Raw genomic sequence first — 14,633 nt, forward strand, 5'->3', positions numbered from 1 at the left:
ATACCGAAAACTAAAACTTCAGTGATGTGCTTTAATTACAGTGATTACATGGCACCATGCTGTCATGCACCACTGCAGCTAAATTTTATTAATCCCTTAGGACAGCAGGCCATTGAGATCCTAGGTCTAATTGATGCCAGGGCTCAGGAGTGGCTTGTGGGTAGTTAGAGCAACTGAAGACGGATGTTAAATCTGGCTGTGACCTCGCAGTCCTGAAGAACATTGATAAGGCTATAGCTTAGGTGCAAGTAATCACCACCCTTCCACTACAGCTTTCTCCATACTCTGCCGAGTTTCTAGGTGAGGTAAGTTCTCAGCTGTCTCTTCTCCCCTAGATGCTATTCTTGTTGCACAGTCTCTACCATCTGAAATGGAAAGAGTGCAAAATAAATGTAATTTTATATGTCCCCCCAGTTATTTTGCCAAAGCCTTTTGCTTACCAGATGGTACCAGATTCATCTTGTTGAAGCCAGGAGGGGCCTTTATCTGTTAAAACTTACTTCTACCTCTAAAGTAGTATATATGCCAAAAATTGTAGGCAAAACCCAATACTAATTAAAATGCTCACTAAAACTAAATAAAATGAAAGTTGCAGGTTTTTTTTACCCAGAAGAGAGCTTGTTCATCCTTTAGTGTGGTTCAAACACAAAATCAGAAGAGTTTGTCATTCCTGTTTGAACATGTTCTTGGAGGAATAAGGGGAGAACTGGGACCTGGTAACTGGCCTTTCTAACATATGTTTACTGGATGGTGACAGATTTTATTATATTCACGTTACTGATGAAGAATAACACAAATATTTTTGTTGTTGTCAAAAGATTCCTTTAGCAGGACTTGTTCACAAAATACTTCACTGTTTGAAACTGCTACATTCAGATTTAGAGCTGGGTTTGAATTTTGTGTAAGGGCATGTTGTCATAAAAAAAGATAAATCTCTAGGAAAGAGTAGAACACCCAGAAACTTTATTACTCTATGTTAACATCTAAGATGGCTCAGTAAGACTCCAGAATTCTGACTTTGCTTTAACATTTTTACCTAATATTATTGAAAGTAGAATCAGGAGACACATTTTGCTTTCATCTATCTTTTCCTTTTTCCCTTTTCCTTTCCCTTTTTCTTTCTACAGCTTCTCCTTGGTCTGCTTAACTGTCTACCCCATTTTATATTAAATTGACATACTTTCAATGTATTAATTCAGTGCTCTGGTGGTTTTTAGCCTAGACATAGCTGGGGTTTTTGTTTAGACCTGAAACAGTCCCACTTCAAATTCAGGCTAGCCATATGTTTAATTTATATAGCCATATGTTTGATTTGTAGATATAGAGAGATATTTGCAGCTGGAGGTTGTTACTTAGCTCTTTAAATGTCCAGAATTCCTCCTGTAGTTGTTTCTGCCTCAGTATTGATGTTGCAGAAAGAGAACAGGTCTTATCTAATACAAATATTTTTCTGTGACACAATTTCTAAGTGTTCTGACACTTTTATGAGACTTTTTGGTAGGACTTCTCAGTACAGCTCAGAAGTCGTAAGTATCTAGTAGTCTGCTTGCTGGTTTATTAGGTTTCATTGTTTACAGCTCAACCAAACAACTCTTGTCACTTCCAGTTCCAGCCTTTTCTCTAAGCAGTGTTATCCTCTTTTTTTGTGCCAAAATATGGAGGGAATCTACTTTATAGAATTTGATAGTTGAGAACTACTCAGCAAACCTACATGTATCCATTCATTACCTGCTATTGTACCGAAAAGTGAGAAGAGGTACATAAAGTAACATAACCAGCTAGAAAACTGTATCCACAGTCTTTAACAGCCCAGGAAAGATTCTCAGAATGAATATATAACTTTTACTTGAGACAGCAATATGCCCCTAATTTCTGATTGTTACCTAAAAAGTAGTCAGTGTACCTGCATACAATTCTAATCACCAATAAGAGTAATGCTAAGAAAACTACTTTTGCAACTTCTAGTAACACATAGATCTGGAATAATGACATACTAGTATTGGGTATTTATCTCTAATAAGTAAATGTAGGACAAACAGGCTGGGAGCTTAAAATAGGGCTTAACATATGAAAATCTTCATCCTGCTTCAAATATGGGGTTAATTTCCATTTTACAGGTCATGGAAAAGAGAACTAAATAACTATATTTTTACCATAAGCATTTATGGTATTTGTCTCCTCTTTCATTTCTGGTACAGCAGCATAGATTTTATTAGAATTGTACCAGGAATTTGGGTATAATGTTGGATAGTGAAGTAATACTTCACATTTTGAATCCACTGATTTGCCTGTTCTCCTGTGAAATCCTCTTCACATTGATACTGAAATATAAGTAACCAATGACAATGAATTTTCTTAGGCTGTCAGCAAGACTTGTGCTGATGAGCTAAAACCTGTAATTTAAGTGGGAACTTTACCATTGTCTTCAGTGGGCAAGTGTTTCATCTAGATTTTGACACTGACTTGGAGTTTATGAAGAAATGAAGCTAAAGTGCCGACAAGAACCAAAGCTGAAGAGGAAACAAAGTCACTACAATTTTTGGGTTGGTTTGTTTGTGAATACCGAATACAGCGTGGTTTTTGTGCATGTGTGAACTAAAGTCCTAGTTGTAAGGATTTCTCACATGGATGCACAAGACTGAGTAAATGGAGGGAAGTTGGTAGGTGGTTCTGGCCTCATTCACTGCCAGGGAGGGGAGGTTGCAGTAGGTGAGACCACACGGTTGTGTCTCCCTTTCCTCCTTCCCCAACGTATGCACGTTCAGACAGTGCATACCACTGTTGGCGCTTTAAGGCAGTGAGGTCATCTGGTGATTGAGGAGCGCCTCAAATGCCGCTTAAATTTTTTTTATTAGAACAAAAATAATCTGTATGAACTTATCACAAGCAGAAGACCACAAGGGGCATTTTGTTAGCTGAAAGTGTACAACGGTATAGTGCTCATTTCCATTTTGCCCTGCCAACGAGTCTTTGAACTGCTCTTCAGAGACTGCTGCTAAAATTACCAGATTACTAAATCTTCCTGAGATGTTTTGTTTCTCCATCTCCACACAGAATGCTTGCTGGGATGCTAGTGCAGTGATGGGGATTCATAACATGGATGACTATGAACAAAAAACTGTGGTTAGTGTCACTAACTTGTTTCATCTGGCACATGATCCTGGCTATTTCAAACCAGAAGAGAAACTGAACTGGCAGCCTGGAGGTGTCAACCATAGATAGGGTGATGAGACTGCCATCCCCTGCTAATTAAACTGTTTGAGTTCTTTGTTCTCCCTTATTTCTGCAAAATCCATAGAAGACTCTATTCATTACGTAATCAGGTTTCCCAGCAGCTCATGTTTTGATCTGGCTAGCCAGTCATGGTGACCTGTACCCTTGGATTCTGAAGTATGCATCATGTATGTGATGTTTTTGCCTCTTATTTTTGACACTAATTGGATGAAAACTGCTTACAACTGGAAAAGTGAATGCACTGACATCTTAAAGTGAATGTTTTTTAACAGCATTTAGGACAAACTCATAAAAAGTTTTATTAATAATAAAAGTCAAATGACTAGAACATAAGCATTACTGCAACAGCATGTACTAATTTAAATTACTGTACTGTGATTTTACTGTTGTTTATTTAGGTTATAAATTTTTTATTTTTAACATGAATTAATGGATTTGTCATCATTAGACTGCTCTTTCAAGGTTGCAAGCAGACACCATCCAAATTTATGTCTTGTTTATGGCACAACAGTCATCAGACAGTATTTAGTTGCAGTTGTGGGGCTACTTCTAAAGCTTACAAGTAATTGAAGATTTTCAGTAGGTATTTTGCAGCTAGAGCTGTAAAATGGCTGTGTGAATCTCGTCTTACATTTCCTTCGTATAATGTATTACTGACTCTCGTCAGGTTTTGCACTGTGGTTACCTATCACAATTACTGAAAAGTTATTGTTGGAAGTTGTCTAGAGAAGTCCTCTGGAAATGCATTCTTTGTATATTTTTGGCACACAAGTGTTGTTAGAACAAAATTGCTATTTGTAATTTCACCATGATGTATTTATGTTAAGTTAGTGTCAGCTTCTTGGAAATAAGATAAAATAAGGGTTGTGTTGTTTTCTAGATTAAAAAAATTGTAACGCCTATCCCTGAAAAAAAGGAAGTGTAGCACATATTTAAGTTCATACTGAAAAAAAAAACCAAAACAAATGAATAGCAAAAGAACAACTTTTTTTGTATAAAATCAGATTTTGCTCTTCGTAGGGTCTCTATGTACTTAAATGGCTATGAGGACAGAACTTGGTCCAGAAAATGTTATTACAGTTACAAAGTTAGGTGTTCAAGAGTCAGAAAGTTACAGGTACAAAGGAGCCTATTAAACTTTAATTACAGCCCTTGTTCATAACTTTGTCTTTAATTATGTAAGTGCATTCTTGCTACCCCCATCCCCACCAAGAACATGCCCTCATTAGTACACAGGATAAATAGTGCTCAGTTAATTAGCAGTTATTTGATTTGTTTTGTGTGTGAGTTTGTGGTTGCATTATTTATGTATTGAATGCCATTCAAAATTCTTTTGAAAACCCAGAATTATTAATTTCCCTAATGTGCTTTCCTGTAGATCTTTCTGTATTGAGTGCATCCTAACATTATTTTATCATTATTGTACATACTAGTATTTAGAAAGATTAGGGTGAAGCATTTCTTCCACTTCTGATACCACTTTAAGACATGACTTTTCGTAATGCTCACCAGTATTTTTAACATCCATATTCAAACTCCCTTTATTTTCAGATGCATTTGCGACTGCTCAGATGTCTGCAGGTCAGCTGTAAGATCTTTCATAGAACGTGCAGCACAAAACTAATGAGCGCTTCTGAAAAGCATGTTTTAAAAGCCACCTAGCTTTTTGCGTCAAAACTTCAGGATAGGAACCTAAAATTACTTAAATTCTCCAGAGCAGCAGTCAGCCAATATCACTGTCCTTTTTATCCCTGGATCCTCTCTTCATTCACTGAGTGCTTGTTATTACAAGAATAACTGAATCAGAATATGGTAAACAACACCTTCTTTAAGTACAAAACCAGAAGTCAATGCTAGAGTAGGTCTAACTTGTCCACTGTCTGCAGTACAGATCAATTTAAAAGAAATAGTGAATAACATACTACAAAGGAGAACAACTGCTTTTGAGTGTTTGGTTTTATGCAACCTTAATAAAGTCATTGTAAAGCAATCACTTTCTCATCCTAGGCTCCTCTTCTCATCCTAGCCTTGGCATCTTTACCCAGTGACTTACTTTTCAGTCTTGGTCCCTTCTTGTAGTATAGGTTATTCAGTTCTGGAGTACCCAGCAATATACATGGGATCCTTATCAGGATCCTACAGATGCTGTACAACAGAATATTTGCTGAGTTAGCTGTATCTCACAGTATGGAGCTCAAGCAGGCCTGATATCTCTTATGTCAACTTTACCTCAGAAGTGGAAAAACAGATGATAACTCAATCCAACCTAAAGAAAGAGTGGCATAGACAGATATTGCATAATATGGCAGAAAGTCAGCTGGTAATTATTAAGCCATCAAAATAACTTCAACAAACCAGAACTGACAGTTTTTAAATATTTGACCAGTACTTTACATAATGTGTCCATTGCTTTTTTGACCCAATACTGTGAACTCTGTAGCCAGATTTATTGTATTATCAAACACAGCCCTGCACCGTTGTCTTGTCTTCCAGACCCCGGTGCCTGCATCCATTTTCCACTTCTCACTTCTGTGCACGTGATTATGTTCTCTTAACTTTTGCCTAACTCCTTTCCCACTGTTTGATTTACTTTCAGGGAAACTTTTCTCCCTCAAGCCTGTGTTTCTTACCTGCTATAGTAGTTTGAAAAAGAGGTCAGTCACAGGGATGGTCATGGAAAAGGGATAAATACAATTCCATCTAAATATCAGTCTAGGCTTGTTCTTCTCCACTAGTCCTTGGATTGTTTTTCTTTTCTATCTGCAAAACTGTAGCTTTAAAATATCTCTATCTTACATCTAAAATAACATACAGAATTTCATGAAAAAAATAAATTGGAAATTGGTGTCATGGTATTGCTCATGCTTTTGATTTCTTAACTCTTTTATTTTGCCAATTTTTTCTTTTTTTTTTTTTTTTTTCCAAGCTTGATTTCTGATGCTGAGATCTTCCTTAGAGCAAACTAAACATTCTGTTAAACAATCAAGTAGGATAGTAATGATCACTGTCATCAGAGTTGATGACCAGTTACAGATATTTGCAAGTTGATAGCGTTAAAGAATTACTATTTTTTCCTAGGTCAGCCACAGAATGAAAATACTGGAGACTCTTTGTCTAGCATCTGTGAAGCAGTTCTTGAAGACGGTGAGTTGAATTCCCTTTGCGTTTACTCGAATAAAGCCAGTACTCTTCAGAAAATTAAATATGTTTTCTTACATCTTGTCAGACATGAAAGGCAATAAACTAACCTTACCATAACATACAGTTGTGTAGAGGAACATGCCTTGTTCTCAAACATCTACCCACCCATCTGTACCCACACATTCTTGTGAAGAGTGTGAAAAGGGGAGGAGATTCAACAGGGACGCTTCCTTTTTTCCTTTAATTTCAGAGTAGAGAAAAAGGAAGACATGGAGAGCTTTCCTTTTCTGTTCCCAGAATGAGGAGTTTTGCTTGTAGTAAAGAAAGATCTGATTTTAAATTTCAGATAGATCAGCCCTACTCGCATTACATTTGCAGCATCATTCATTGGCAGCCAGTGGCTGGGAGAAGCCCTGTGTCATGACTTCAGCACCTGTTGACATTTGCCATTCTGGTTTATTTATATTTGTGAAAACCCATAAAGGGTCTTAGTAGGCAAAACAAACTGGCAAAACCTCCACCTGCTTTTAGTAAAGAGCTATATAACATGTTTCCTATCCCCAGTTCTTACTTAAATACTTTTATTTCTGAGTTGACACTGTTGTGAAATGATTGGCTTAACAGCACCAGCATGCTGACTAATGGGAAAGGATGAGTAAGTTATTTTGGAATTCCTGGCATAAATGTTCTGTGCTGCTGGACTCTGAGGTTACTGGCTCTGAGGGTCTGTTTTGCTGGCAAGGTGTAAGGGCAGAAAGATGCTGCAAGCTCACTGGCTCATCCCCACTGGCATGAATTCAATATACATGTCAGTGAGGTATGTGCTTTTAAATACTCCAGTCATTCCCACTTACTATGGTTTGCTTCACAGTGCAGAACAATCTTGGAGCATGTGGATTGGATTCCTTTCAGATAAAACTAAAAGGGAAAGTGCACCCAAGGAACTCCCTGGGTGCACATCAGACACTAAAAGGTGTGCATTCTACTGGTCCACACCAGAACTAGTTGGAAATACACCCCTTTGAAATGTGTATAGTGTGGAAGGGAGTATTTAGCACCAACTGTTTGTCTCTACTAAATCTTCTCCTACTCGTGCCCCCTCCTTTCTGACAGGGACTGTTTGTGACTCTCTTGGCATCTTGGGTGTGCTAGTGTGATCTCAAGCAGAAATCTGCTATAAAGCTTCACTGCTTTATCCCTACAGACCTACTGTCAAGTTTTCTAAGGATATCTCTTTTGGTCCTGTGTTGAATGTGCTATGGATCAGTGCATTGTAGGAGTTCGTTGGTAGAAAGAAGGCTTTTTGTCATTACTGACTCATCATCCAGGTGCTCTATAAGCTGGCATCAATGTTCCTCTCATTCGTGATCATGATGTCCAAAAAATGAGACAGTGAAAGAAGGAACGGTCAGAGAAAACAGAGAATCACAAGAAAAGAAAGGACTAGGGAGATGTTTCTCCAAGCTGCTACTGCTTCAAACCCTGACTCTTTTTATATGAATCCTTTTCTGCTTTTATATGGGGGCTTGAAGAGCAGCTCCAAGTCCAAGTTTCCCATTAGCTGAATGGTTGATGTTGTAATCAAGTGAACAGAGGATTTTCCAGCTAAGGAAGTCTTGCATTAAAAGCAAAAATTTCGTTTGAAATCATTGCTGAGGTTGCCTAGACCACAGTTCTCAGTCAGCTTTTGGTAGTCATCACGACAGCACTGACTGTATGTAGTCTCTGCTGGTTAATGATATCTAGTTATTGCTAAGAGGACCAAATAGATTATTAGCTGCTGTGATGAGTGAAAGGGCCACCTAGAAAAGAATGATTCCCCAAAATTATATCCTGTATGTGAGGTTAAGACTGACTCCTGAATGAGTGTAAAGAAATATGTGGTCAACGTTTCTTCTGTGGTGGTGCAACAGGAAGCAGTTATCTGATACCACTGCAGAACTTTGGAGGGAAAAGAAGCCAAGAAGTGAAATGATTGCAGTTTCCAGGATTCAGCATGTCAGTCTTTACAAAACCAAGAAAGGTAAGAGCAGCTGCAAATGAGCCAGTGTTTGTGCCCTGTAGAAAGTAGGTGCATCTTCAGGTAACCAGACAGGATTTGACTTCGGATGAATTGTGAAAAAATGTTTCCATGGACTCTCTCTTCTCTTTGCTTCTTCCTTATAAGAAAGAAGTGTATGCAGTGCTAAATTGTATGTATAGCACAAAACAGAAGCGTCAGGGGAAATTATAAACCAGGAAAGGATTTTTGCTAGAACCCTATAAAATCACAAAAGAACCGCACTTTACGTTAAGTCTTAAGTGGAGACTGTCATGCTGAAAGCTGAAGTTAGTTTGCGTATACAGATATTGTACAAAAGAAAGGTTAAGCTGAGAGAAGATGGAATTTAGACTTGAACTAGAATGAAAATTAAACAGTTCAGAAGCATAAAGCTAAATGAGAAATCCAAAGCAACAGGGGTGGAAAAAGCAGTGAGTGGATGACAGGACATATTAAAAACAAAACAAAACAAAACAAACTAAAGCAAACAAACAAAAAAACCCCCTATATACAGTAAAGCAAAGATAGATGGGGAATGAGCAAGTGCTAACAATCAATAAGAAGTGATTGACTGAAGTGAATTGTGCAAGGCCTTGAGGGAAAATGTCAGACAGTACATTGGAAAATGGAAAACCAATGTGATCACTGAGATCCTTTGGGGAAGTATGAGCTACAAGCAGATGTGAAAACAACAGATTTGCTAGTGAGTGATGGAAAAGATCCAGTTGTGGAATGCTAATCACCATGCTATGAATGTATGAGGATGCATTCCTGTAGGTGATAACTGAACAAGTCATCTATTTAGCCACTCACAAATGTTGTTATGTATTTACTTTATTTCTTGTTTCTATATAAGAAAAGTATACTTACTTTTATTACTAGAAAGCTGTATTTTGAGAAATTCCCTTCTGGTTCCTCTGGAAATTTTCTGCTCCTCAGAGTCATTATTTATAATTTGTAATAAGGTTGGAAAAGTGAAGCAAACTTAATAGGGTCTGGGTATAAAACCTTGTAACCACACAGGTAAAATATGAATGCTTTATTGTGGAATTGGCATTCATTATTTTACCTGCAAAATATAGCTAACATCAGATTTAGATACCCATTAGGTGATATTCAGCTTCAGAAAAGGCTGTTCCACTTATGCAGAACAGCTTTGTCTTTTTTAACGTTTGCCATTAAGGCTTGTATCCTAGCACTAATTAACTGAAGCAATTAGGGATGGGCAAGCAGAGCACAAAAAGATTAAAAGATTATTTTGAAGTGTAATAGCTGCTTGATAAGTTTAACAGCAGACATCTTTTGATCCTGCTCAGAGGTCTCATCGAACTAACATATATGTGCATACTGTTTTACCTGTATCCTTTACTAAACTAAACTGGAGAAAGGCCGGCACTTTAACAAAATATATGGCATCCTTTCTGCAGATAAAGATGAGCTGTCAGAGTATCTCTGCTATGCTATTCTTGCCTATGATGCCATCAGAAATCCTGTTGTAGTAAAATGTGCCTATTCTGGGGTCTAGATGTTGTATTAAAGGACAGTGTCTTAAAAGATAAAGACCTCAGATAATTTTCCTGTTCATAACTCTAACAAAAGTAATATAATCAGGAGTGAGAAAACAAGCATGGTTTTCAGGTATATCTAAAAATATCACACTTGATTGTGTTCCTGAGAAAAGTGTACCTTTTAGCCTGCTTTAAGGGTCAGTAGATTTTAGCTGTTTCAAACCAAAGGTGGGAGTAAATTGCAAAGCAGCCTGTCCCCTAGTGAGTCAGTCTTGCTGACAACTCACTTCTTTTTTTCCTTCTTTAATACCAAATGTGTCTGATGTGAGTCTTTCTGCTGACAGCAGCTCTGGCAGCATGGCATGGGTGGACAGGTGGTTTCTTAGATAGATAAATCCCATGTTATTTAGAGTTCTAGGGATCAAGAACAACACCATAAATTTCATCCAGGCGTTGATAAGAGCCCTGTGCAGGTATTGGAGCTTTGCTGTCGTACTCAGAGTAAGATACACTATTTGGTAAATGTGCTGCTGCAGTCCAAGCTAGCTTCTGTTACCAGACTGATTTAGGGGATTCTATAATGTGGAGGATATTGTCTTTTGTCAGTAAACATTTAGGTACTATTAATGATGTGTATCCTGTACTTTGAGCAGGTCAAAGGCTGAGAATGCCAGCTACCAGCATCTCTCCCCCTAGCCTCTCCCAGTGCAGTTGTTAAAGGACTTTTCAGTTATGTAAACTTCGTGACCATTCAGCCATGTCATTTTTGAACTTTGATGACTGCAAAGAATATTCGTCATCAAGAGAATAGCTTCAAACATGGCCAAGAGGGAAAAGGATGGCTACCCACTAGTAGTTCCTTAAAGGTGACGTGGTATCTGTAAAAACTGAAACCCCTATTCAGCCTGAAATCTGAGCTTTTGCCCTGCCTACCAGGTGTGCCTCCCTGAAGTATGTCTTGATTTGAAAATGCTCTTCTCTAGCTGTGTTCTTTTATATCTGTGTAATTCAAAATGTAGCCATGTGCCACTTCGGTGTCCAAGGACAGTGTGCTGTTTGTGCCAGGCCAGTTAGAAGAGGCTTGAATTGTAGTTTAGAGATAATAAAGCCACTAGTCAGCTGGAGCTAGCCCTTTTGGAATAATAAGGAAGTTGCAGGGCCATTTTATCAGGCAAACAAATTTTGTAAGTCTTCTTACAACCCTGGATGCCTCTTCTGTCAGTCCTTTTGTCTTCAGTGGTAATTTGAGTCACCAGCAGGAGGACAACCTGTCTCTTGTTGTAACAGCATGTCTCAGATTTTGGGCAAGGTTTAGTGCTGTATAATCCTTCACTGAAACAGAGGTGAGATATGTGTGTGCAGATACCACAGAGAAATGGAACAAAAATGCCGAAGTGTTCTTACCGTTGTAGAAATCCAGTAACTCTGAAGTGGATAGATGGACTCTTTAATAAAACATTAGGCTTTAATAACTGAGAACTGCTGGTGCACACGGAGGGCCAGACTTCCTGGAGAAGAGGCAGGATGAAAGTATGCAGAGTGTAGAAACTGGAAATAACAGGCTTGGGCTCCAACAGCAGTTGTGCTCAGCACCTAAATGACCTCAGGCAGATAGTTATTATTTCCAAACTAATCAGTGTGCCTAATAGTTTAGAAACTCTTTGAGACAGCCTTAGTATGTGTCAAAAACTCAGTGGAGTGGTCATATTATTAGTGCTGCTGCTGCAGCTGAAATTAATTTATTTGATTGCAGTAAAAACAATAACATGAATTGATATATAGTAGAAGATATACTTAGTCCCAAAAAGCCTCTAAATGTATGCATCCTAACCAAAGCACTGGTTTCTGAGTTTAAGTCAAATCTTTCTTCCAAGCCACAGACCAGTTAGGAACTAGTTGGTTGTCATAGCCTTAGATTGCTTCTGAATACACAGTTAAAATTATATGAAAGTGTGTATCTATCTATCTATCTATCTAAAAAAACATCTACACTTTCATGTAAATTATTTCTTAAATATTATTCATAAATACATGGTAAATTGCTTTTTGCTGGTTTAGGGTTATTCGAAGGTAGGATTTTTTGGTTTTACTATCAGATCCAATATGGCTATACATAATAAGACTTGTATATTGTGTTTAGATGCTTTTATGATGACTCCATTAGGCTACAATTATATCAGAGTGGTGAATTGTGGTGTACAAGAAAATACCCAATAATACAAGAACAGGTGGGTAAGCACATTGGTCATCAAATCAATCTTTGCCTACACATATATAGTAATGCATAAAACAATAGATGTGGGGGGGTTCCAGGGTTTGCTCTGTTATGGGAGAGAAATAGACATGAATGAAAATTGCAGCACCATCAGTTGCTAAGATGACATAAACACCAACTCCAGATATTCAGAAAAGGAAAAACTGTTCTTCATAGCTTTTCAGGGAACTGTCAATTTAATGCTTATTTGCAAGAGAAATTGTTCACCATAAATAAAGTAATAGAAACGTTTTGGAGAATTGGGCAAAATAGAGCAACTCACACAAAGCTACTGTTTTTGACAAGAACTCAACCATGCAGGAGAAATTGAGACTGAGAATGCTTTTGAGTAAAACAAAGATAACTGTCAATGTATTTGCAAAAGAAGATGATTCAGCATAGAGAAAAACATTGTTTAAGGCTTGTTCAATAATGAATATGTTTACCTTGGTCTGGAATTAATATATGATAGAAAACAAATGAAAGAAATTAAGATTTAAGTTAGACGTTTATATGTTTGAGTATATATTAAATAATTCTCTGTGGTTTTTAGAAACCCTTCTGTTCCTAAGCTCTCTTTCACCATTAGTAAAAGAAAACTTTTCAGCGGAGCAGAAAAGGGGATTTGCTTTGAAATCATATCTTAGAAAGGACTTATGGTAAAAATGAATAAATCCTGTGTTCATGCTGGGGAAAACAGGCTCATTGAATGAAACCCAGTGTGCTGGATGTTTTCTGCCTCCATGTTTCTCACAGCCTTTCTCAAGTCATTTATAGAGCAATTTATGCAGTTGGAGGCTACCTTTCAATCCCACTCTGCTGCACTGAGTTCATACAGCATTTACAAATGCTCATACTTTAAGAGGATTAACTTTCATAAATGTCTGTGATAAATTTATGGTGGATTGCAGGAAGAATATGATGTACATAAGTATTTCTTCCTGATTTTTCCACACTGCAGAAGGTTACTTTGTTTTTTTCTGTATGACTCCACTTTCATCCATATTTCTGCAGAGCACTCACACATGTTGGACTTTAAGCTTTTGAACTGCAAGGAAGTCACTTACACACGAGCACCTTTTCAATTATACCTCACAGAACCTAGTGGGACTACCTCTGCCTGTACCTCACATTGTGCTGGAGAGTGGTCCTACCATATTACATGGAATGACTCCTACACTTAAATGATATGCTGAAATTAGCCTAAGTGCTCTTCCCTGTAATCCTCTTTATTTTAACCTTTGAACCCTGTCTTTTCTTTCATGTGGCAAGTTGGCCATGTGTGCTTAATTACCTTTCCAGTCCTTGTCATCTGCCTAACCTGATTTACCCATATTTCTTATCCTCTTCTATGTTGTATGATACAGGGTTAAATGAGGACTTTTTTTTGTAAAGCAGTTTCAGTTCTTCAGCTTAGCATTGTTTTAGCAAGACTTGAGGAAGAACTGAAATTTGTAAAGCTAGTGGACATTTTGCTTTTGTAAAACCAACTAAATTTTAGCTGTGAGAATCATTCCATGGGTAGCCTTAGAAAACACATAAATCTTTCATAAGTTCATGTTTTCTGCTATTTTTAATACCCCAAATCTGTCACATACATTGTTGACTCAAAGACAAGTAATCAAAGACAGAGACAATTTATAATCCTCATGTGGACTGCAATAGAGATAGCTAAAGAGTGTATTTGAAATGTTAGAATTTGGGGGTGGAGGTGAGGTTGAATGTGGCATGAAAGTTGTTCAGACGCCATGGTGAGGCATTAATTGTCAAATCCACAAGAGTCTGGTGAGGCTTCCTTAAAATTTCTCAGTTTATGCAAAGGAATGCAATTTCAAAGTAATTTCATCCATTCCGTTAAAAATGTTAAATTGAAAGCAGTAACGCATTCCAAAGATTTTGTGTGAAATATTCCAAATTGATGTATTGAAGTTACATGAATTAAGGGAGAACATTGAAGTAAAATTGAAAACATCAGAACTGTACCCAATGAAGTGATTAACGGTTACAGTAAATGTGTGTAATATTTTATTACTTAAATATAATCTTAAATTTAAGGTCAGTCCTTGCAATGTGAGCATCAGCAGTAGATACTTGTCAAAAGTAAGCCAACAAAAGTAACCTGATGGAAATGGAGCATTACCCTCTCTAATAGATGATAATTCCCAGCAGAGCTGCCCTGAATACTCAAGGGAAGATTATCAGAGATTTTCCTTTCTTTTTATCTTCTAGCTCATAGTGCTGTCTAAGCATCATTAAACACAGTTAATAATTTCTTATACTTAGATCCTACAAGAAAGGGTCTGGTTTTATTCATCCATTATTTTAATCATTACTGCTACATTTTAAGAACCTCACAGATAGGTCACCATTATATAAAATGTTAAAAGAACACATTCACTACGCCACAACTACCATTTAATAAATCCTCTCTCTTAGATATTCCAGCATTATAATG

At 37.4% G+C, this 14,633-nt stretch overlaps 1 protein-coding gene across 4 annotated transcripts in view; it reads left to right on the forward strand.

The window, feature by feature from the left end:
* BANK1 (B cell scaffold protein with ankyrin repeats 1) overlaps nt 1-14,633 on the forward strand; it is a 155,178-nt gene that overhangs the window by 24,265 nt on the left and 116,280 nt on the right. For all 4 annotated transcript variants that reach the window (XM_042808398.1, XM_042808395.1, XM_042808394.1 and 1 more), the window contains one exon: nt 6,313-6,378. In XM_042808398.1, coding sequence (XP_042664332.1) covers nt 6,313-6,378 — 66 coding nt within the window. The remainder of the gene's footprint in view (nt 1-6,312; nt 6,379-14,633) is intronic.

Source organism: Tyto alba, unplaced genomic scaffold, assembly GCF_018691265.1.
Source record: "Tyto alba isolate M040663 unplaced genomic scaffold, T.alba_DEE_v4.0 Super-Scaffold_6, whole genome shotgun sequence".
Taxonomy (NCBI): Eukaryota; Metazoa; Chordata; class Aves; order Strigiformes; family Tytonidae; genus Tyto; species Tyto alba.